Genomic DNA, 25171 nt, shown 5'->3' on the forward strand with positions numbered 1-25171 from the left:
ATATGAATAATCCTAGCACTCAGAAGGCTGATGCAGGAGGATCCTCACTTTGGGGTTAGCAGCACTGTGAGGCCATCTCAAAAGACAAAATAGATATAAGAGGGGCTGAATATAAGCAAAGTACAATATCCATAAGACTGTCCTCATAAAACCCATGTTGTGTGCTAACTAACAATTAATTAGTTAAAAGGAGAAGAAACCAAACGACAGTCAGTTAGACGGTGCAGCGGGCAAAGGCAGGAATTTGATCCCAGAGCCAACAGCGAGGAAGGAGAGAATCAACACACACGCCCACACAGTAGCACGCGTGTGCCCCACACATATCAACACACACAGTGGAAGGAGAGAATCAACACACACGCCCACACAGTAGCACGCGTGTGCCCCACACATATCATGCACACACAGTGCTAGATATTTTTAGGAAAACATCAAAGGCATCAATGCTCTATGTTTAACTACAGCCTTGCCTTCTATGACTTCATAAAGAAAAGAGTAATTTTAAGTTATCTGCTTCAGGATGATGTCATGATCTGCGGGTCACATGGGATTTCCTCAGCATTGCCGCAGGGACCTTTACAGCTGCTGTTTGGTATTGACTTGGTGGACAGCAGGACGCAGAACGGAGAAAAACTGAATCCACAACACGAGGATGTGTTCCTTACGCGCTCCTTACGTGTTCTTACGCAAGCCATCACGAGAACAAGAAATGACACCCCCCCCCCCTTACAGTTGTTCTCAAACTGTGGGTCACAACCCCTTTGGCAAACTTCTATCTCCAAAAAAAAAAAAAATTACACTATGATTCTACACAATAGAAGAATTACAGTTATAAAGTGGCAATGAAAAGAATTTTTGGTTGGGGTCACTGCAACACGAGGAGCTGTATTAAAGGGTCACAGTATTAGGAAGGCAGAGAACACCGCTCTGTAGCCTCGTAAAGAGCAAGGCCCGTTTCTAACTACTGCTGTGAACACTGGCTAGGGTCTTACATGACCCTACCCAAATCAAGAGAAGATTTTCCCAACTCAGGAAAAAACTCATCATGAGGCTGAGCCTCAGGTCAGAGACCTAGGTTTCCAAGTTCAATGTTCAGCACATTCCTAACTTTAACTCTTGCGTCTGGACAGACAGTTGCCCTGGCTACCGGATCCAACTGCCCAGGGCTCATCTAAAGAATGGCGACTGTCTCTCTGGATGGCAGAGCCGTACTCATCAGCCCTCCCTCCCTCCCACCATTTCCTTACAGTTCACATGCTCAATTACTATGTTGTCTGCAGAGGGTCGGCACGAGGGAGCCACGACACCAGGAGCCCACCTCCTCACAGGGGCCCATGCTACCTGGTAGTCTTATGAAGTCCTTACTGGTTAGTCCTTTATTTCCAAAACTACATCCTTGACAACACAAAAGAACCACACCAACTACACTGTGACCACAAAGACGGGATTATTCCAGGGGAGACGGGACAGACAATCACAACCCGTGAACTTAACTAGATCCTGTCTAGACAGGAGAGTTCGGAAGAAAGTCAGCAGAAAACGGGCAGCCAGCAAAGCCCCAGAGCAGAAGAGCAGAAAGAAGGCTCCAGAAAGGAACAGGGGAGAGGTTGGGGAGGATAGAAAGCTGTAACAATCAATGGGGGCCAGGCCTGCTTGTTTGGGTTTCTGTCCCGCCCCGTACCCCACAACTGTTTAGCCCCAAAGAAAATTACACTACAAGTTTCAAATGTCCAAAACCCAGATATGAAATTATCAGAACCACATGGAGAATTCCTCTCAATTGCAGAGCCATGTGTCTAGCTGAGGGCCTATGCATATGCAGTAGCAATAATTTGCTAAATGGTAAGAAGTTCCTTTTGGGGGGAAGGAAAGCAACGTTTTATTAAGGAGTAGAATAACAGCTCCTTGCAACATGGGAGAGCCCCAGTGGGTTGCCGCCGACTCCTTAAAAAAACAATCAGGAGACATGGAGCTGGCTCAGTGGGTAGAGACGCTGGCTAACAAGGCTGAAGAGCTGAGTTCAGTTATGGACCCCACATGGAGGAGGAGCGCACCGACTCTCATGTCCTCTGATGAGCACACGTGTCATGGCGTGTGCAAGCACATATACAAAATAAATAAAAGTAACAGATTTCTTTTAGCATTTTCAAATTTCATAGTACTCATCTAAAAATCTCATAGGCCAAGTGTAATGGTGCACACTTTAATCCCAGTACCGGGGAGGCAGAGACAGGTGGATCTCTGTGAGTTCAAGTACAGCTTAGTCTTCATAGAAAGCTCCAGGCCAGCCAGGAGAACATAAGGAGATCCTGCCTCTACAATTAATAAAAATGTCAAACTCATCTTAATTTTAAGAGCCCTGTCAGTTAACAAAACCATCACAAAGCTTGAGCCCCTGGGCCATCTTGACGGCGTCCTCTCAGTTTGGGTAACGGTTAGCTGGTTCTCTTCACATCACCCAAGTCCTCAAATCCAGGAACATGTGTGCTCAGGCCAACTGTTCCTCCTCCTCTGCCTATCTGATAAGATTCATCGGAGAAGCACCTGGTGTTGTGATAACACCATAGGCAGAGTCCTTACGGAAACACCCACTGTGGGATGTAGGAGATGCCAAAACAAGAGTGGGTGGCTGGTTCTCAGACTCCCAGCTAAGGCAGCCTGGAAGCTCAGCCGCAGTTCTGAGAGGTTAGGAGTAATTGCTTCTATTCACTGTAATCCCAGGGATAGTAATAATCACTAAAATATGGTTTAAAACAAAAGCACCCAAATTAAAAACCCCGAGTGAGCTCCTCTCTTTGGTCTCCTTGTCCTGCAGCTGATCTGTCACCTGGATCCTTCCCTATTCCATGGTTGGTCTCTCCCCAACTCTGCCCCCACTTTCTCACATACCACCCCCCCTTTTAATCTTCTTCCTGCCTTCACCAGATGCCAAGCATGAGTGAATGTTGATATTTAATAGGAACTGGTGTCATAAGCGCCTGTGAGGCTGAGGCAGGCAGATCTCTGTGAGTTCAAGACCAGCTTGGTCTACAGAGGAAAGAAGAAAGGAAAGATGGACAGAGGGAGGGTGAGGAGAAGTGGGAAGAGGGAAGGAAGGAGGGAGGGAAAAAGAGAGCGAGGGAGGATGGCTCAAGTTCTCACAGACTGGGCCCTGGAAGGAGGCGCCCAGGCAGAACAGAGCAGCAGACCTAGAAGTCTCCTCTGAAGTCATTTTACCTGCAGCAACCTGCACGCCCATCCCTCATGGTCTCTGCTCCCTTGCTAGAGCTCTGTACTGAACTAACAAAGGCATTTCTATGCTCTCCTTAGTTCAAATAAATTTAGCATTTCCTGTCCTGGAAGAGGCCCAAGGCAACCTGTAAAAATGGTTCACTGTTCTCTTGACCAAGCAAATCAATACAGTCAAATGTCCTTGCTAAGATCACCCGTGAAGCTCCCTAGGCCATCAGACATAGCTGAAAAATGTTACTGTAAGGAAGTACCAAGTGCAGCTGTGGCAGTGTGGAGTGTCGGGGGTGTACACCCCAAAGGTAAAAGTCAGTTGTGTGTGCACCCCAAGTGGTGGGAGGGTGGCCCCAAAACAGTGCAGGGTAACGCCGAACCTTGAGGCTACATTCTCTAATCACCCAGGTTAATAAGGCTTCCAGGGTGCAGCCCTCAACCTGCAGAGCTCAGGGTCAAGTCAGCCCATGCAACACAGAGATGAGTCTGTGGAAAAGGAACAAATTGTTCCTAAGCCAGAAGAGGGGGCTGCGCAGAACAGAGACCCCCGAGGAAGCAAAACCTCACCACACAGGCATGAACGCAAGCATATAACCGTGCCTCTGCCCTCAGTAACATGACTGCATAGTAAAAGCTAAATAGGCTTCCCAGCAGCTGTTTTGTTGCCTTAGTGAGGAATACAAACAGGCAGGGGTCTCCTCCAAGACTGAGGTCCGGACAAGTGTGGATCCTCCTGATGATTTACGACAGGAGGTCCATCTGCCTCCAACCGACCCCAGTGTCCATCAAAGTGAAGACGCAAGGAAAGGGATCAATAAAAGCTACAGAAAAAAAGAAATCCACTGCTGGACAGATGGAGCTGACTGGGCCATATCCATTACATCAACTATCTTGGGGTAAAAATGTCCTTCTGAGAAACACCCGAGTTTGTCCCTTCACATTTGTCTGGCAAGAATCTAATTTATGCACCAGATTCAAATGAGTCTGTGTTTCCCTTTTTCCATGTAAATTAGCCCAGGGTGGCAAGGCGGGGCATTTCCTCACAGAAAGGCTCCCTTTCAAAGGAAGGCAAAGAGCTATTTGTAACTGTTGCCCTTCCCTCTACAGCTGCTATTTAAATACGGCCAGATTCTATTGTAAAACTGTATCTTACCTAAGAAAATTAAAAGTGGTTTCGCAAACAACAGGCAAATCTAGACAAATGAAACCAGACAGACGGACACTGTGAGCTGCTGGTGCCCACAAGCTAGCAGGTGACAACATTCCTTCAAAGACTGAAGAGCACCTTGAGGTCTGGGAACCATGGAGGATGCGTAAGATCACCAACAGAGGAGCTTTGGGCAGGGCAAGGTGCGTAAGCTTCCGGCAATCACTCTCAATAAATCCAAGCAAAGTCTGAGCAAAAGAAGGCAAACACTGTAGCAATTCAGAAAACCTAATGTGATTCCACCTAAGTGGTACTGATAAATCAAAGCTGGGCTCCGCATTTCAGGAAGTGTGTCGGGGCTCAGATAATGACACCCCCAGATGTAGTGACTGATGTGGGTGTGCTGAGCTGGAGTGGGCACGCCAGACTACGGTCTCCAGCCTTCCCCTTGTCTTGGTCTCTCAATCCTCCTCGCTTCCTTCTTTTCCTCAGCACAGGGAAAGGCTTCTAGTACAGCCCCCAGTGACAGAAGAGAGGATCAGGGGACAAAAACCACCTTCAGTACTTTGGCTGGAATTTGATTGCCCAAGAAAAATCAAACTTGGTCAGAGAGGAAGAAAATGAAAGCTAAACCCTATTCCAGAACCCAGAGGAACACTGCATGGGCTTCATTTCCTCTGAGAATCACATGCTCTCCCAAAACTGCCTACATCCCCTGTCTTCCTCTGTTCTAAGAAGAGGATATTGAAGTGTCTTTTTTTTTCCAACCACCACACAAAGCGATGTCATGCAGTCCCTGAAGACACTGTATGAACAGTAAAGAATAAAACCCAAGAAAGCCAATAATGTCCTAGAATCGTTATGAATATAGTTAGATCTTGTATACCCTCCTCTCAAAAGACCAGGGGAGCCACAAGCACACGCAGTGCACAGCTCCTCCTGTGGCCCAGTTCATGCCATGGCCCACTGCTTGGCTGCAGTACACGATGCCAGCAAATACGCAGGGCATCTGCAGCGAATTCTCTGATTGACTGCCAGTGCCTCCTCCACTTTCTGAGCACTGAAGGCTTGATCAGGGAAGCCAGCATGTCTAGGATACTTGGATCCTGGGCTAGGTGACAAGCTTCCTGAGAAGGGCAAAGGGGCAGGCAGGAGATGACGGAAAGCCCCCTAGGCACAGCTACCCACCCTCCACAGAGGGCCAAAGTAGGAAGCCATCTCCCTCTGACAGCTCAGTACCTACAAGGCAGAAACTGAGTCGAGATTTGCCTTTGTTTCTTGAAACAAGGATGTTCTGTGTGGTCCTGGATGTCCTGGAACTCACTCTGCACATCAAGCTGGCCTCGAACACAGAGATCCATCTGCCTCTGCTTTCCGAGTGCTGGAATTAAAGGTGTGCACCACCACAGTCCGGTGGTACCTTTAACATTGGACAAATACATACAGACAAAACTGCTGCTGGGAATAGGAGTTAGGGGCTGGGTGACGGTTTGGATAGTTCAATCCTGACCTTACAGGAATAGGAGCAAGGGGCTGGGTGACGGTTTGGATAGTTCAATCCTGACCTTACAGGAATAGGAGCTAGGAGATGGGTGACGGTTTGGATAGTTCAAACCTGACCTTACAGGCATAAGAACCTGAGTTCAGATTCTCAGCACACGCGTACAATCCCAGAACTGGGAAAGCAGAGACAGGAGGATTCCTGGGGCTCGTTGGCCCCCCAGCCTGACTGAACGGCAAGCTCCAAGTTCAGCAGAGGCATTTGCTGCCCCAATGTACAAACCTAATGACTTAAGTTAGATCCCCAGAAGCTGCACACAGATGAAGGAGAAAACAACTTCACAGAGTTGTACTCTGACCTCCACACACATGCCATGGTGTACCCACATGCATATGTGTGTGTGTATGTGTGTGTATGTGTGTGGTGTATGTGTATTGTGGTGTGTGTGTATGTGTGTGTATGTGTGTATGTATGTGTGTGTATGTGTGTGTGTGTACACAAATAAGTGATAGGTAAAATTCAACTTAAATTACTTTAAATATAATGTTGGCCTCTGGCTGTGCACACACTATATACAGACAAACCTAGGAATACACATAAACGCACACATTATATACAAACATACTTAGGAATACACCACATGCACACATTATATACAGACATACCTAGGAATACACATAAATGCACACATTATATACAGACATACCTAGGAATACACACCCATGCACACATATATACAGACACACCTAGGAATACACACCCATGCACACATTATATACAGACAAACCTAGGAATACACACTCATGCACACATTATATACAGACAAACCTAGGAATACATACATGTGCATACATTATATACAGACATACCTAGAAATACACACCCATGCACACATTATATACAGACATACCTAGGAATACACACCCATGCACACACTATACAATATAATCTCATACACAACAATACAGCTAACAGTAGAAACTAAAAGCCTTTTTGTTACTATTTTATACTAAACGTCATCTCCAGTCCGCTGCTGTTGTATCTATGGTTTCACACACTGGGTCACTATGACAGCTAGTTTTGTTTGTTTCTCAATGTGACTTTTGAAAAATTGGATTTTTTTTCTTTTGTCTACAACCACACTTCAGAATCTAGCCACACAACCAACTCTCTTCAACAACTTCTCTTCCAAAATTTTCCACATCTGGGTATTTAATTATGCAGATACAATCAGTTCAAGATGCTTAACCAGGAGGCTTCTTCCGAGCAGAAAACTGCCCAGACTTCATGAAGGACACCTACCAAAAGCAGGACAGCAGTTCACAACCACGTCACTAAACACAACAACTCAAACGCTACCCCAAGACACAGCAGCAGCCGTGTTCAGCCCTCTGTGATTCCAGGGCAGGACATTCTCTAGGTCAACTAGTCTTCTTCCAGTGTTCCCCTGCTCTTGGGTCTCTGCAAACAGAAGTGTAACCACCTCCCATGGTGTGCAGCCAGCTGAGACTGGATCCCAGTGGCCTAGAGTGGCTTTGTGAGATTATTGTGCACCTTATTCTTTGGAAGACAGCTCCAAACCACTTCCAAGCATTTGTAAAACAAACATTACCACCCGCCAGCAGGGTTTGCTTTCTTCTGAAATAGCTGTATTTACCAGGAAAACCACAGACTATAAACAAGAGCGCCTGATCAGAGGAGACCTTGAAACCGCTGGGTCACCGTGTCAACACCTAAGGAGGAAGGCAGTCCATCAACTCAGGTCTAGAATGCACTGGAATACACAAATCGGAAATCAGTCTTCCATCTAAAGTATCTTACTAACTCGAAAAAATGTTAAGGATTATGTAGTTTCAAAGAGATGCATGGGACTTCTACATACAAAGCAGGACTTTTGATCTTTTTAACACTCAAGAGGGAGAGACCCGAGGTACAGCTACCTCAAGATGTAGGAACACCAGCCTAGCCCTGCATATTTCCACTTAAAATAGCACTTTGTTGGAGTGGGGAGTCCACGAGGCTCCCCAACAACACAAGCTATTGATATTGCTCCTGGTTGCCTCCCAGATTTAGAAGAAAAGACCCTATTACTAAAGACACTGCTGCACACAGAATTTAGGAGAATCCAACTGTACTGACCCAGAAGCCTCCTCCTTGAGAACTATCTCTCATAGTTGGGCAAACTGCCAAGGGAGAAAAAGAATCAATAATCCTACCTGTAATGAGCTGTCTGTCCCTTTAAGAGACAAGCCACGCCCACCTCCTCCCTATCCACTGATGCAAGCTGATCTTCAGCTTCCAGCCTAAGTTCTTTCTGTCTCTCCCTCTCTCAAAAAGGCAGCTTCTGTTTTTCCCTTCTCCCCACTTCTCCCCTTCCCCTTCTCTCTCTCTCTCTCTCTGACTCTCTGTCTCTCTCTTTCTCTGCCTCTCTTTCTGCTCCTCCCTCTTTTCCCTTTCCCTACCATCATAACTCACTAAATAAATATCCAACTTCACTCAGCATGGCGAGCCTATTTATCTCCGTCTCTTACCTGTCACGTAGCTTCCTGCCTGGGACCCAGCTGCCTTCATGGCCTGCCATGGTCTTGGGACCCACTGCCTGCTGCTGCTCGGGGACCTGCAGCATTTTACTTAGACCATTACATTGGTGCTGTGACTCGAATCCACCACAGAGGCAGCGGATCTTCCTGCCTGCAGCCTGAGTCCTTTTTCCATCTCTCTCTTGAAGAGGTAGCTTCTATCTCTCCCTTCTCCCCACTTCTTCCCTTCCCTCCCCCTCTCTCTTTTTCTCTCTCATTCTGCTCTTCCACCTTCTCCCCTTCCCTTCCATAACTCACTAAATAAATATCCAACTTCACTCTGCAGAGCATGCCTACCCATGTCTCTGTTTCTCACCCGATGCATGACTCCCTGCCCAGGACCAGCTGCCTTTGGAGACCTGTGGCATGGTCTTGTGGAATGTCTATCCATCTCAGTCTCTCACTCACCATGTGGCTCCCTTCCTGGAATCCAGCTGCCTTCGTGGCCTGCCGTGGTCTCAGGACCCGCTTCCCACTGCCTTCTGCTGCTGGCTCTGGGACCTGTGGGTCTTGTGGCCCTCTGTTCGCTGACACCCCTCAGGGAACCTGCAGCATTTTATTTAAACCCTAACACTCCCTAGCTGCAGAGCCTACAACTACACTGGCGACTGTCCTGGTAAGCACTCCCCAGTGGTGCAATAGTGGCGTTGTTATTTTTGGGGCAATCAACACCTGTCAAGTTTGACTTTAGTCCTGTTCTATGAGAGGGAATTCAGGTCTGGTACTCTAAACCTAGCCAACAACCAAAGGCTGGAGAGGTCAGAGACCCTAGAGGAAAGCCCACTACCACCATGCCATCTCTCCTTAAACTCACAATGAAGTGTAGCCCACAACAGCTCACACTATAGAGAAGATGCACAAAACTAACCCTGGCTGACACATCCACAAGGTGACCACTACACCTAAGTCCAGGGAAAACAGCAAGAAGCAGAAAGATCACAGGAGCTAGAAGACCAGGACACCTGCTGCCAGACAGTAGGGGAGCTGCCCCTGAACTCCCAACAACCAGCATAAGGACAACTCCAGATGACAGGTCTGTAAGCCCCTCCCCCAGGACCTCTAACCACCAGGTTCCACCCACAGAACCCTCTAACTGCCCCAACTGCTGGACCCTGCTCCCACCCTACAGAGTAAAAAGCCCAATCTCTGGACCTGAAATCCCACCAGTCTCCATCCTGGAAAGTCCCACCTCCTTCCCAAGAAACCCTAGATAAGCCCTGGATCCTGCTCCATTTGCTGCTGTCTGTCGCCCAAGCAGAGGCAGCCACCCTCCTGGTTTTTCTCTCCCAATTAATCTCTTCTGTGACATTTGTTGTGCAGTGTGACTTTGTGGTATTCTTGGCTCCTGGCTGCCAGGATACCTTTCCATCTGAGCTGTGCTAATGTGGATGAACACAAGGCCCCACTCCTAGAAAAACAGCTGAAGTTAAGTAATGGCTGCTGAGAGCAAGAGAGAATTCATTTCTCTAGAATGAGTTCCTGGTAGGTTCTGTAGTCCCAGGTACACTCAACAGGTAAATACCCAGGGGTGGGATGTGAGCAATATTAAGGAGAAAGAGATGAATTTGTGAATTGGGACACAACAGAAGTTGGAGCAGGAAGAGAGTTGAAAAAAATGTAAATGTATGAAAAGCTCAAAAATAACTTAAATTTAAAATAATAATAAACATGTATGCAATACTCGCCCTCCACCGGACACACATTTATGCATGCTAAGGAGGATGTAAGAACTGAGCCAATTTGACATTTCATAGTAATGCCTATCATGGAATTGGAGAGATGGCTCAATGGTTAAGAAAACTTGCTACCCTTGCAGAATAAATCCAGTTCAGTTCCCAGCACCTGAGTGACCTCTTACCTGTTGTTGCAGCTCCAGAGGCTCCAACACCCTTTTCTGGCTTCCACAAGCACTCAGAATGCGCACACACACACACACACACACACACACACACACACACACACACACAACATTACAAATAAATCTTTTAACCTGATAGAAGAGAAAGTGGGAAGTACTCTACAACACATGGGCACAGGAGACCACTTCCTACGTATAACCCCAGAAGCACAGACATTAAGGGCATCATTGAATAAATGGGACCTACTAAAGCTGAGAAGCTTCTGCAAAGCAAAGGACACTGTCACTAAGACAAAAAGGCAACCCACTGACCGGGAGAAGATCTTTACCAACCCCGCAACTGACAAAGGTCTGATGTCCAAAATATATAAAGAACTCAAGAAACTAGACAGTAAAAGGCTAATCAACCCAGTTATAAAATGGGGCACTGAGCTGAACAGAGAATTCTCAACAGAAGAAGTTCAAAGGGCCAAAAGACACTTAAGGTCATGCTCAACTTCCTTAGCGATCAGGGAAATGCAAATCAAGACAACTTTAAGATACCATCTTACACCTGTCAGAATGGCTAAAATCAAAAACACCAATGATAGCCTTTGCTGGAGAGGTTGTGGAGAAAGGGGTACACTCATCCATTGCTGGTGGGAATGCAAACTTGTGCAACCACTTTGGAAAGCAGTATGGCGATTTCTCAGGAAATTCGGGATCAACCTACCCCTGGACCCAGCAATACCACTCGGGAATATACCCAAGAGATGCCCTATCATACAACAAAAGTATATGCTCAACTATGTTCATAGCAGCATTGTTTGTAATAGCCAGAACCTGGAAACAACCTAGATGCCCTTCAATGGAAGAATGGATGAAGAAAGTATGGAATATATACATATTAGAGTAAAAAACAATGACTTCTTGAATTTTGCAGGCAAATGGATGGAAATAGAAAACACTATCCTGAGTGAGGTAAGCCAGGCCCAAAAAGAGGAACGTGGGATGTATTCACTCATATTTGGTTTCTAGCCATAAACAAAGGACATTGAGCCTATAATTCGGGTTCTTAGAGAAGCTAAATAAGAAGGTGAACCCAAAGAAAAACATATAGGCATCCTCCTGAATATTAACCTTCACTAGGCGATGAAAGGAGACAGAGTTCCACACTGGAGCACTGAACTGAAACCCCAAGGTCCAAATCAGGAGCAGGAGAGAGAGCACAAGCAAGGAACTCAGGACTGCAAGGGGTGCACCCACACACTGAGACAATGGGAATGTCCTATCGGGAACTCACCAAGGCCAGCTGTCCTGGGTCTGAAAAAGCCTGGGATAAAACCGGACTCGCTGAACATAGTGGACAATGAGGGCTGCTGAGAAGTCAAGAACAAATGGCATTGGGTTTTGATCCTACTGCACGTACTGGCTTTGTGGGAGCCTAGGCTGTTTGGATGTTCACCTTACTAGACCTGGAAGGAAGTGGGAGGTCCTTGAACTCCCCACAGGGCAGGGAACCCTGATTGCTCTTCGGGGCTGATGAGAGAGGGGGAGTTGATTGGGGGAGGGGGAACGAAATGGGAGGCGGTGGCCGGGAGGAGACAGAAATCTTAAATAAATAAATAAATAAATAAATAAATAAATAAATAAATAAATGGATCTATCAAATAAATCTTTTAAATTTTTTAATTATCTTATTTTGTATGAATGGGTGTGCCGCCCACATGTATGTCTGTGTACCACATGAGCACCTGGCATCCTCGGAGTCCAGGAGAAAATGCTGTAGTGCCCTGGAACGGGAGTTGCAGATGGCTGTGAGCTGCATGTGGGTGCTGAGAATCTAACCCTGGTTCTATGGAAGAGCATACTGTGTCCTTAACCTCTGAGCCATCTCTCCAGCCCCAAAACAAATCTTTTTAAACATGCCTATAGTATGGTCATTTTAGAGGGGCTCTTCAAAATGTTTTATTTAATTTAATTTGTCGCAGCTCCGTCACCTAGCAACTATTAAACCTTTGACCGAAATAAGTCATGGATGTCATATGGCTTGTTTCTCCGAACTGCAACATTCTCTCCAAATTGAAACATTTGCCCCAGGAGTCCCCTGTATAAACAGGAGATAAATTGAAGTGCAGATACCAGAAGAAAATTAGAGCGTAGAAGATTCTTCAGGGTCCATCCCAACATTATAAAAGGATTAAACGGTTGCTGAGGCTGGAGACCCCGAGCAGACAAACTGCAGAAAGAGTGATACTCCCAGGGTCACCTGTGCCGTGCCGGGATGAATTTTTCTGGAGATGTAGCTACTTCCGGGCTTTCCCTACTCCTTGCAAAGAACCTTTCACCCGCCCTCCTGTGGGCAGCCCCAGTGCAAACTGAACACTGACACAGCGGTTACTTTGTGGACGCTTGTCTGGGGCGAGTGGACATGCTTGCTGCTGCCTCCCCAGTCTGTCCCACAACCATCGCAAGAGTTTAAGGTTTGTTTGAAAGGGGGGGTTTGGGGGGCTTCTATTACAGCTGATAATGAAATTTTATTAAAATATGGTTAGTTAGACGGGATTAAATAATTTAATGGTATAAAGCAATTAGAAAAGCAGGTGGCAGCAGGGCGGTGGTGGCGCACGCCTTTAATCCCAGCACTCGGGAGGCAGAGGCAGGCGGATCTCTGTGAGTTCGAGACCAGCCTGGTCTACAGAGCTAGTGCCGGGACANTTAAATGAATACAGTTTGTGTGTTGTTATTTCGGGCATAAGCTAGCCAAGCGGCCGGGGTGTTGGGGACGCAGCCCCGCCGCTCTTATTTCAACAGTTAATGACCCTACTCCTGAGCAGGTTCCATACAGGTAATCAATGCTTCTGTTTAAGAGGACGAAGGACCATGCTGTGCCCAGAGGATGCATCCACAACATATGCAAATGTGCACATAATAAATGGTAAAAGATGAAGAATAAAATATTGAATAGTGATGGGCACTATGCATTTAACAGTTAAAACTGATGAAGCTAGTGGGGCACAGTAGCACAGGAGACACAGGCAGGCAGATCTCTGTGAGTTCAAGGCCAGTCTGGTTTATATAGTGAGTTCTAGACCTGGATGGCAGAGACAGGGATCAAGGAACATAGAATGCTGCTCAAAAACATTTCAGCAGACTACATAGCTTTGAGAGTCCTGAATGATAAAAGACATGGTTTGCTGTGTTCAGAATGGATGGAAAGCCGGGCCATGATGGCGCACGCCTTTAATCCCAGCACTCGGGAGGCAGAGGCAGGCGGATCTCTGTGAGTTCGAGACCAGCCTGGTCTACAGAGCTAGTGCCGGGACAGGCTCCAAAGCCACAGAGAAACCCTGTCTCGAAAAACAAAACAAAACAAAAAAGCAGGTGGCATACAGTGAGGACGAGGTAAATATTGTTATTGATGGGTCTTTGGTCATTATCCATTGTTGATTCACTATGAGCACCTGCCCCCCACCAGATCTGTGGGGGTCACATCTCTGGTGCACTCAGCAGAACAGTGGGGCTCGCCCAACCCCTCACGGTTCAAGGACGCATCAGGATGCTGCAGTGCACACCGGTCATTCCCACGAGATAATAACTGCAGTGAGCAGAGAACATACTCCTGAGAGCTGTGTCCCGCCCTCAGGTCCAATCTTCCCAAGAGAAGTGCAGGCTCACTAAGGCGCACAGGCTGCACTGAAAGCAGGAAGCTAAAACCTCCAGCCTCCCACAACACCTCCACCTCGGCTTTTTATTTAGCCCTTATCTCTTCCTACCTTGAGTTATAACTATTTGTAAACATCTCTTATCTCCCTCATTAGATTATAAACTCCCTGGGAACCACAGTTATCTCCAACCTGTCTGGATAGTGTGCTACGGAGAGACAATCCACAACTGACAGGTGCTGACTGTCTCCAAGACAGTTTAGCAGGGAAGGTCATAAACCCACCACCTTACGGACTGACTGCACGACCTAAGCATGGAATTCCCGTGCTAAAGTATGGCACACACTTTGGCAAAATAGGGCGGCACTGGATCATGTGAGGTCACGAACAAAAAGACCGTTTTAAGCACTCTAAGCTGAGAATTTCCACATTTGACCCCTTTTTAAAAAGACTTGTTTTGGAGCAGGAGAGATGGTCCAGCGCCATCTCAAAGTGCTGCTCCTCCTGCGGAGGCCCCAGGATCCGTCCCCAAAGCCCACCCTGAGTGGCTCACAACCACCTGTAATTCCAGTTCCAAGAGATCCAACGCCCTCCTCTGGCCTCTGCAGGCGCTGCACACACACACTGCAGACACACGTGGGCAAACCCTCATATACACAAACCTTTACAAAAGAAAAAGATTTGTTCTTAATTATGCACATTTGTGTGGTCCATGGAGGTCAGAAGAATATGTCAGGTTTTCTGGAGCCAGAGCTACAAGTAGTTGTGAAACCGCTCGTGTGTGTGCTGGGAACCAAACTCAGGCCTTCTACAACTGGGTCTCACTACCGAGCCAGCCCCCAAAACTCTCTACTGCAGTGTGAGCTATTAAAATGCTCAGATTATAATTTTTAATATTTATTCTTAGTACTTAGTAGGAATTTAGACCAATAACTTCACATGCAGCTTGAAAGGAGACTGTGACACATGGACATACGACATGAGTTTATTTATCGTCCGTTGTACATGTGTGCATGGACATACAACATGAGTTTATTCTTTATTTATCGTCCGTTGTACATGTGTGCATGGACATACGACATGAGCCTCTGTTTGATTTGCCAGCTGTACATGTGTGCCTGACGTGGCGGCATGGCTGCAGCTGCGCACTCCACAGCACACATGCGGAGGTCAGAGGACAGCTTTTAGGAGTTGGTTCCTGCCTTCAGCCTTGCTGAGGTTGGACCTCTCGTTTCTGCACTGATGTGCTCCAGGCTAACCCCTTCATGCTTCCAGGCAATCCTCCTGTCTCTGCCTCTCCCCATAAGAGTGGCGGACACAGCTACCCATCCAAATGGTTTTGTTCTGATTTGTTTTATTCTCCAAGACATGGTTTTTCTGTGTAACAGCCCTGGCTGTAACTAGAACTCACTCTGTAGACCAGGTTGGCCCTGAACTCACAGAGATCCACCTGCCTCTGCCTCCCGAGTGCTGGGATTGAAGGTGTGCGCCACCACAGTCCTGCCACACTGAGATTTTTATGGGTCCCAGGGATCAAACCAAGGGTGTAAGCCTCTCCAGCAAACATCGTTACTCATGGAGCCATCTTTCTAGCCTCCCCCTGCTTACTTATGGGGCCGTAATTAAACTTAACACTTAAATCTACAACTTAGTCAAAGTTCATGCAGCATTCATCTTTTAGATGCACAGTTCACTGTGAGACTTTCAACAATTTATGAAACTTCCAAACAGCCCTTTCCTTATCACTCAAAACCACAAGAACCTTCTTTTAATGGACACTAAGTGCTTTAGATTGATTTATTTTATTCTATGTGTTTGTGCTCTGCCTACGTGTGTGTGCCCAGTGCTCATGGTCAGAAGAGGGCATTGGATTCCCTAGAACTGGAGTTACAGATGTTTGGGAGAAACCATGTGGTTACTGGGAGAAGCCAGTGCTCTTAACCACTGGGCCATCTCTCTAGCACTAGAAAATGCACAATTTCTATAATTCTGGGTAGCTTCACGGGAGAAAAACCAGCACGGGAATCCACTTCTCACCCTCAGCTCTTCTCTGAGGTCTCACTGAAGAAAGTAACAAACTCGTGGTTATCCCATTTCCACCACCAGCTGGGAGTTTAGGGATAGGGGACCAGCAGTTATCAGGGTGCCTTCCACAAATGCCCACGACCTACAGTCAAACTGACACCCGTGGATGCTTAAAGGTCATAGTACAGATGCAGGCAGCTGTCGGTCTGAGCAGCAAATCATTACACCAGAGTCGGGTCCACTGAAAAATGCAAGGGAGACATTCCCTTAATCTGCATACAGTCTCCAAGACCAAGATGGTGTCTCCCTAGAATAAACTTAACTGTGTTCGGTCCTTGGTACCTATTATGTCAACCTAACCAACAGGGACCTCGGCGGAAAATAAGCAAGGCCATATATATGACAGCCAGAGAATCCCTGAGGAACCTGCAGCTGCGGCATATAAAAGAATTGAAACGGATCAAGACCATAGAAGAAAGAAGCTGCAGATAATCACAGATCACGTGAGACAAATACCTAATGCAGGACGGGTTCAGACTCCCTCGTGGGGCTGTGAACAGGAGGTAGAATTTCCAGGCAAGCAAAGTTCAAAGATCTGGAGGGCGGTGAACCTTGGCTCTGGTTTCAGCTCTGCCTCAAAGGTCAGTGACCTTATGATGGCTCCAAGACCTCATTTCCCGCAGATTTCGGAACTCCAAATCTGGATTGCTGCAATCTCCGAGGACAGACGAAAGAAGCCTAGGAAGCCTGAAGCACGAAGTATCAAACGCCCAATATATTAGGCTAGTTGGTTTCAAACCTGAAACAGTTTGTGTTTGTGTGCAAAGAGTAAAGGGCATGACACTAAGCTCTGATAATTTCTCAAAGAAGTCCAAACCTGCTCCCTAGCAAGTTTGAGGGCAGCCAGGGAAACCTGAGACCCTTTCTCAAAATAAAAATAAAAAAATAATATGAATGCTAAATCTGAAGGGTTGATGGAGGCGGTGAGTGTTTTTTCTGGGTATTCTAACACAAGAGTGCTAGAACTAGAAAAGACTGGTATGTTCAGCAACATAAAAAGTCAACCACCTGGGGCCTGAGGTGATGGTTCTGTGGTAAAGAGCCTGTTGAAAAGCAGAATTCAGATCCCCAGCTCCCATGTAAAAAGCTGGGGTGACTGTGTCCATCTGTAACTGGGGACAGTTGGCCTCAGGAACAAAGGTCAACCGGGCTGCCTGAAATGAGGGGCTCCAGGTTCATAGAGAGGCGCTGTCTCAAAGAAGACATCGAAAATTGACTTCTGACTTCACACGCACACACGTACACATGCACATGCACACACGCTTGCATACATGCATGTGTACGCTTGTACATATTAGTAAGTCTTCATTTGTGCGCCTGAGTGTGTAACCTCCATGAACGAAGGCAAAGGGAAGGTCATGCCTTCAAAGTGTCCTCTGTAGTCACCGGAAAAGGAAGCAGGTAAAGACTTTGCTATTGGTCACACCCAAGCCCCCGATTTTTGGCCACCTGCTTTTTTCATTGCACAGAATAGAAATTCTTCCTTCAAATTCCAGGTTCTGGAGCACCATGACTTATGACCCCTAAACATCTGTTGCTTGCCAAGCGTGGCCCTGTGATAGGCTTGGCGGGTTATGAAACAGGCATGGGTCAACAACTTCAGAATCTCAAGAGCTGGAACATTCTAGTCCAAAAAGCCCAACACTGTGGAGAACCTGATCAGTCAGGGGCCACCGCCTCCCTCCTTGGCCCTCCTGGGGACAACCTCCCCTGGGGACAGGCTGCTTGGCTTCACCATCATGTCTCTGTCTCCTCACTCCTAGGGTCACAGAAGGACATGTAAGCCAGCTTCTCTCATGTAGGCGAGCTCCTGACTGAAAAGGGCCATACAGTGGCTAACACAGATTTTCCAGAAAAAGGAGAAATACAAAGGGGAGATAGGAAGGAAAACACTCTAAAGCCAATATAACATATAAATGAAAGTAACTCTCTTCACAGAACACAAGGAATGTGAAATTGTACATCAAAACACAAGACTAGTAATCACCATGTTGACTTCATGACCTGTGTGGTACAGGGACGTGCACATGACCTCTGAGGTATGCGTCCCCAGACTTTAACCCCCAGCCAAGTGAACTGTAAGCAAAACACCACAAAGAGCCAAACCAAAAGAAAGTCAATAAATGTCTGGCTGTACTCTTCAAAAGTACCAAGGGCAAAAAGCAATAAAGACTGAAGAAGCATTGCAACCCTGAGAGACTGGGAAGGACAAGGTGACCAACTACCGCAGGGACCGTGGGAAACATGGAAGAGTAGGAAAACAACGGTATAATCCAAATGAGGTCTAGAGTTTAGTAACCAGCAGCACACACTGCAAATCCTCAGTGTGGACAGATGACCGTGAGCTGCTTCCCATCCCTGTCAGCGGCTGGGTTTGGAGTCACCGAGGAGACTGGGCGTGTCTGCGAGTGTGTGACTGAGGAGGGAGACACGGCCTGAAAGTGGCTCGCCCCAGAACAATAAAGCTGAGAGAGACAGCCAACAGAGGCCCACGGTTCCTTTTCTTTGCTTCCTGACCTGCCCAGATATGAGCAGGCACCCGGCCACTCCTGCTGCCACAGCCCAAAGCTGCTCCTGCCATTGCGCCTACCCTGACTCCACAAACCATGAGCCCGAGAAAACCCTTCCTTCCTGGATGGGTTTCTTCTCGGGCATTTGACCACAACAATGTGAAGCCCAGCTGATACACAAGTATTTGAGGAAACGGAAGAGGACGAGTTTCTGCTGTGCACGCATCTTTATCACAGATCATTTTTTAAAAAAAAAAAAAAAAAAAAAACAGAGAAAGCCAGGCATGATGTCACACCCCTGTAATCCCAACACTTGGGAGGTGGAGACTGGAGTGTCAAAGTTCAAGGCCATCCTGTAGCTGCGTAGCAAATTCAAGGTGACCCTGCCCCACCCAAGACCTTGAATCAAAAAAATATCAAAATCAAGTAGGTTGAATAAATCAAACAAGGAATCTGATTAGCAAAGGGTCTCAGCTTATGTAACACAAAACCACTGTTTTCCTTTACAGTATTGCCCTGGAATGATTCCTTCTGGAGCTAACTGTGCAGGAGGCTGTAAGAACCTCTGGAAGTCTGCTTAGCGACAAATTGGTTTTCTCTGCTGACAAGGCAACTGTGATGTCATTGTCCTCCAAGCCAAACTGCTGCCTTCCTCATCAGGTCAGCTGTGCCCGCTTGCAGATCATCACAGCAGGTGTGACGGGCTGCAGACTGATGCCCTGCAGATTGGTGGGATGCAGGCTGATGTCCTGCAGACTGATGCCCTGCAGACGACTGGCGGGCTGCAGACACTCCTTCAGAGCAGGAGCTGGTGGGAGGGTCATTGAACCCTTGCCTGAGAAGCCAGCTAGTGCACATATTTCTGTCCTAATGGCACACGGCCCTCAGGATGTCAGGGAGGGGTTTGGGAACTCCGTCTACACAGACACAGAGGAGTCATCCACGCTTGAAGCAGCCCTACCTTGGCAGGACTTTAAGTCACCCACACTCCCTCTAGTGACCCCTCCCCATGCCCTGTACATAAGTTCAGTAAACGCACTGGTTCCCCAGGGAGAAGTCTGGGTTTGCCATTGGAACTTTAGAAGGAAGGGGTAAACATTGCTAGACCCTCTCCAAAGGTAAAAGTTGTCATGGCATAGCCGCAGGAAACTTCACAACTGTGCATAGCTGGAGAAATCATGACTTTGGCCAATTTGGAACTTTAGTTCCAAAAAAGCTAATTTTCTCTAGAAATCGGAGGAATTGAGTTGGAGTCACATTGCACTGCTGAACAGGGAAAACTGTTCAAATTAACTAGAGAATGCATACGCCCGACTGAAGGAGAGGAACCGAGGGGGTGATGGTCCTGTCCCTTCACAGCAGCTAAGAAAGGAACAGTGCAGTTCTGGGACTAGCAGAGCAGTCTGGACATGCTGGGCTCGTGAGTCAGCTCTGTGAACCTGCAATGGCTGTTACAGCTGAAGAGGAGGCAGGAGAGAGACACAGGCAGTGACAAAGGCGGGCAGAGCTGCAACAACAAGCTGCCCAAGGCTGAACAGCAGCAGCGGCGTTTGGGAAAGTTTGCTGCCTGCCGCCGGGGAAACCAGCACAGAGTGAGTCAAATTCAGAGACTTGGGCTCTGGCCTCTGCCAGGAGGAGAAATCATAGAGAAGAGTTGGGGTTTCAGACAAGGGGATCTCTGGGTCCTGACAGGAAAGGATATCATCCATCTCTGGTGATAGTGGAAAGACGGGGGGGGTAAAGTGGAAGCAGGAACCGAGAGCCAGTCAGCAGGGTGGTGAGCTAAGTCAGACTACAGGGTAGCCAGGCTCCAGCTCAGAATGATTGACACCTTGAAGCCCTGCCCACCGGATAACAAGGGCCCAGGCATCTGATCTATTTGCCTCTTGGGCACAGAGTTGTTAGCTCTGGCTCTTCAGGTTCTCCAGAGTAACCCACACTTGCACACAACCTGCTCTGTAGAAAGGGAAAGTCCCCTAAAGACGGGGGGGGGGGGGGGGGGGGGGGGGGGGGGGGAGATCTGGATGCCGATAGCCAGAGCACAAAGACTCAGGACACCCCTGGGAACCAAGTTTGATCTTACGATCCCAGAGAGAGCTTGGCTATCTCAGCCCACGGTATCCAATGGCCATTTTCAAGGGGGAAGAAGGGGTAAAATTCAGTGACTAAGAAACAAAAATAAAATGAAAAGAATTCTGCCCCAGAAGAGGGTTGGGTGTAAGGGGTAGAGCATTTAATAGAAACTTGTTATGTTTTTTTATTATAACTTAACTACATTTGTATAATGACAAAGGCAGCGGCAATGGCCGTCCCTCTGAAGAGGGAAAGGCTAACAAAGCCTCCCCAGAGGGCATTGTTCTTACTATCCAGCTCAGCTCTCCTGGGACAGTGGCAGATGCCCTGGAGGCTCATGACAGGTGGCCCACTTTAGATGACAATACAGCCCTCAGGTGGCCCACTTTAGATGACAATACAGCCCTCAGACAATGCACTCAGCCTCTCCCCATTACAAACAGCACGTTGTCCCAGTTCCCTAGTAGACTGTTCTCTCTGGAGCCTTCTAAACAGGACTCCAACAGCACAGGAGACAGAGCAAGAATAATGAAACTGAACTCCAAAAAGCTGAGAAGCTTCCACACAGCAAAGAAAACCATCAGCAGAACGGACAGAATGGGGGACACTGCTGGTCAGCCACACCTCAGACAGGGAAGTTAAAACTTAGAATATATAAAGAACTGTGTGCTGGCTAGTTTTATGTCCACTTGACAGAAGTTGGGATCATCAGAAGAGAAAGGACCCTCAATTGAGAAGACGGGGCGGTAGGCAGGCCTGTAGGATATTTTCTTAATTCGTGACTGATGTGGATGCCCAGCCCACTGTGGGTGGTGTCATCCCCGGGCTGGTGGTTCTGGATTCTAAAAAAAAAAAAAAAACAAAAAAACAAAAATACAGCTACCATATGAAACAGCTGTCCACTCCTGGCTTTCTGTCCAGAGGACTCTATAGCCTCCAGCAGAGATGCTTGGACATCCATGTTTATTGCTGGTGTGTTCACAATACCCATGAAATGGAGATTCCAGGTACCCATCCGTCAACAGATGAATGGATCAGGTGAGATGTGGCATATATACACAACGAAATTTTACTCTGTTGTAAACAAAATCATGCCTCCATCAGACCAGCCTGTAAGCAAGACTCTGGAGCATTGTCTTAATTAGAAGTTGGTGTACGAGGGACCAGCCTACTTTGAACAGTGCTACCCCTAGCCAGAGGGGGTCCTGGGCTGTGGAAGAAAGCAGGCTGAGCAAGCCCTGGGCAGCAAGCCGGGAGCAAGCCGGGAGCAGTTCCCTCCATGGCCTCTGCTTCAGCTCCTGCTTTGAATTCCAGCTCTGAATTCCTTCCGTGATGGATGTGGCCAAGAGTTGTGAGCTAAAATAGACCCCTTCCTCCCAAAGATGCTTTCAGTGAAAGCCTGGCAGGTGGTGATGCAAGGCCTGGTCTACAGAGTGAGTTCCAAGACGGCCAGGTGGTTATATAGAGAAAGCTTGGAGAGAGAGAGAGAGAGAGAGAGAGAGAGAGGAAGGAAGGAAGGAAGGAAGGAAGGAAGGAAGGAAGGAAGGAAGGAAGGAAGGAAGGAAGGAACAAAGAAAGGAAGGAAGGAAAGAAACCTAAGCGAGACCCTTAGATCACTACCGTATGTTCGCTCTTACATGCAGAGCCTAGCTTTTAATGTTTCTATGTTGCTGTAATGTTGTTTTAGTTACTACTTTTTGTTTTCTAAAATGTTCTACAGGTCCCATTAATCCTTTTGCAGCAGCCAAATTCTAATCAACCTGCTGCTGCAACTGGAACAGTTGCAGTCAAGAAAACCATGAAGTCCTATAGCAATACTGACGAATATCTTTCATATCACCATAGAACCTTCATCTGGTGATGGATGGAGATAGAGACAGAGACCCACACTGGAGCACTGGACTGAGCTCCCAAGGTCCCAATGAGGAGCAGATGGAGGGAGAACACGAGCAAGGATGTCAGGACCACGGGGGGTGCACCCACCACTGAGACAGTGGGGCTGATCTATTGGGAGCTCACCAAGGCCAGCTGGACTGTGACTGAAAAAGCATGGGATAAAACCGGACTCTCTGAACATGGCGAACAATGAGGACTGATGAGAAGCCAAGGTCAATGGCAAGGGGTTTTGATCCTACTTCATGTTCCAGCTTGGTGGGAGCCTAGCCAGTTTGGATGTTCACCTTCCTAGACATGGACAGAGGGGGGAGGACCTTGGACTTTCCACAGGGCAGGGAACCATGACTGCTCTTTGGATTGGAGAGGGAGGGGGAGAGGAGTGGGGGGAGGGGGAGGAGAGAGGGGGGAGGGGGAGGGAAGAGGGAGGGGGGGAGGGGAATGGGAGGCTGGGAGGAGGCGGAAACTTTTTTTTTCCTATTCTCAATAAAAAAATAAAATAAAATAAAATAAAATAAAATATCTGTGTTAAGAGGCAAATAAAAAAAAAAAAGAAAACCATGAAGCTGCTTCTAAGAGTTCACTTGGAACGTAGCTCTAAGACACCAGTTAGTCATCTCACGTCTTCACTTGGAACAGCGAGCTAAGACAACAGTTAGTCAGTCACCTTGCGTCGTCTGGGTGTGGCTCTAACAGCCACATTCACTCAACACGGGACTTCCATAAAGATAACCTATACGCCACCAGTAAAACACTGTACCATCTACAATAGGACTGTCCCCAGGAATCTATGAATAAAGGGCATTTAGTTCTTCTGAACTGGTTTGAGAACGCCATCTTTCATGGTAATTGCCAGGGTCTCCTGTCAGCATATCAAAGTCACATTGCAAAACAGAACTCAGATAATTGTTCATCACAGGACCCCCTCAATGTCCAACAACAACAAAAACCTATGGGGGAGCTGGAAGTGATCTTCCGTGACACACTGAGTATAATTCTAACATTATTACCTAAGACACAAAGTAAACTGCCCTCTTAGGTCACACTGTCTTCATTTTTTTTTCTTACCTCGGAACTTCTTGGGTGGGTTGGCAAGGTCCCCTGCCTCTGGGTGCACCACGCAGCGGTCGTCCACCAGCCTAGAAGGAAGGAATGTTTACACTGTCAGCATCATCACACTCAGAATCCACACTCCACACAAGGACACCGGGGAAATATTTACAGTTGGAATACTCGGAAACTGTTGAGAGTCCTAGATTCATAAAAAGATCTGGTTGTGGAAAGAACAGGAAGTGTTAAGTGGTAGGGAACCTGTTAGTTCGGCTGACCTTGACAGCCACCGAGAGTTAAGGAAAATGCCCTGGCCCTTAGGATGTTGTGGAATAAGCACCAGCCAATCATCAAGGTTGTAGATATATATATATATATCGGGCCTAAAATGAGGCCAGTCAATGTTCCTCCAAGCATGGGGAGGGGAGGAGCTCACAAGATCCCACCTTAACTTGAGAGCTTTTAGCAGATGCTAGCCGCTGAAAGCTAGAGTCAGTTTTATTCAGAGATGCAGCCTAGCAGGCTGCCCCTGCTGGAGTAGATGGCCCACACTCTTGCACAGTTAGTGGAAAGCACTAATTGCCTCAGTAGGTAATAGGAGGATGGAATGGCATTGGGCAGAAGACACAGAGACAGACGGATGATGGAGGTGGGTCTTGTAATAATAAAGAAACTGCCTCGGCCCTCATAGGACAGAAAATTAGGTAGGCGGAGTAGACAGAAGAGAATGCTGGGAAAAAGAAGCTTAGTGGAGGAGTCGCCATGATGCTCCCACTCCAGACAGACGCAGGTTAAGATCCTCTCTGGTAAGCCAGCTCATGGGCTACACAGAATATTAGAAATGGGTTAGAACAATATGTAAGAGCTAGCCAATAAGAAACTGGACCTAGCCAGGCCAGGCAGTGTTTGAAAGAATACAGTTTCCGTGTAATTATTTCGGGCATAACCTAGCCATGCGGGCGGCGGGGTGCTGGGGACGCAGCCCCGCCGCTCCTATTTCAACAGACGGACGTGAGGGGAGGAGCTAGGACAGGCTATGATCTAAATACATTGCATTTGTGTATGAAATTGCCAAAGAAGAAATAATTTAATATGTACATGTACATATACACACACCTCTACATATGTACATATAGAAATACAGAGGGCTGGAGAGATGGCCCGAGAGGCTAAGAGCGCTTCCTGCTCTTTTACAAGACCTGGATTTGATTCCCAGCATCCTCATGGTCGCTCACAACTGTTTGTGACTCCAGCTCTGGTTGTGTCAAATCTGATGCCTCTTCTGGCACACTCAGGCTCCTGAACACACGTGCACGCATACAAACACTCTGTAGCATATACATACACATAAAACGAATAATTTTTAATGGGACACAGTAAAATATTAAGAGTGGTCAGGGGCCAGGTGTGACGGCACACGCCTGTTGGGAATATTATTTTAAAGTGTGTGACTTTTGTTTATGTTGCACTTTTTAAACTGTGAAGCTGGATACTGCGCCTGTCTCAAACACCTGATGGTCTAATAAAGATCTGAATGGCCAGTAGCGAGGTAGGAAGGCAAGTGGAGCTGGTAGGCAGAGAGAATAAATCAGAGGAGAAAACTGGGAGA

At 47.3% G+C, this 25171-nt stretch overlaps 1 protein-coding gene across 1 annotated transcript in view; it reads right to left on the reverse strand.

Moving 5' to 3' along the window:
* Itpr2 (inositol 1,4,5-trisphosphate receptor type 2) overlaps positions 1–25171 on the reverse strand; it is a 391521-nt gene that overhangs the window by 338292 nt on the left and 28058 nt on the right. The window contains exon 2 of the mRNA XM_050164739.1: positions 23581–23651. Coding sequence (XP_050020696.1) covers positions 23581–23651 — 71 coding nt within the window. The remainder of the gene's footprint in view (positions 1–23580; positions 23652–25171) is intronic.

The sequence above is a fragment of the Alexandromys fortis genome, unplaced genomic scaffold, assembly GCF_014885135.2.
Source record: "Alexandromys fortis isolate MF-2015 unplaced genomic scaffold, M_Fortis_MF-2015_v1.1 scaffold_153, whole genome shotgun sequence".
In the NCBI taxonomy this organism is placed as follows: domain Eukaryota; kingdom Metazoa; phylum Chordata; class Mammalia; order Rodentia; family Cricetidae; genus Alexandromys; species Alexandromys fortis.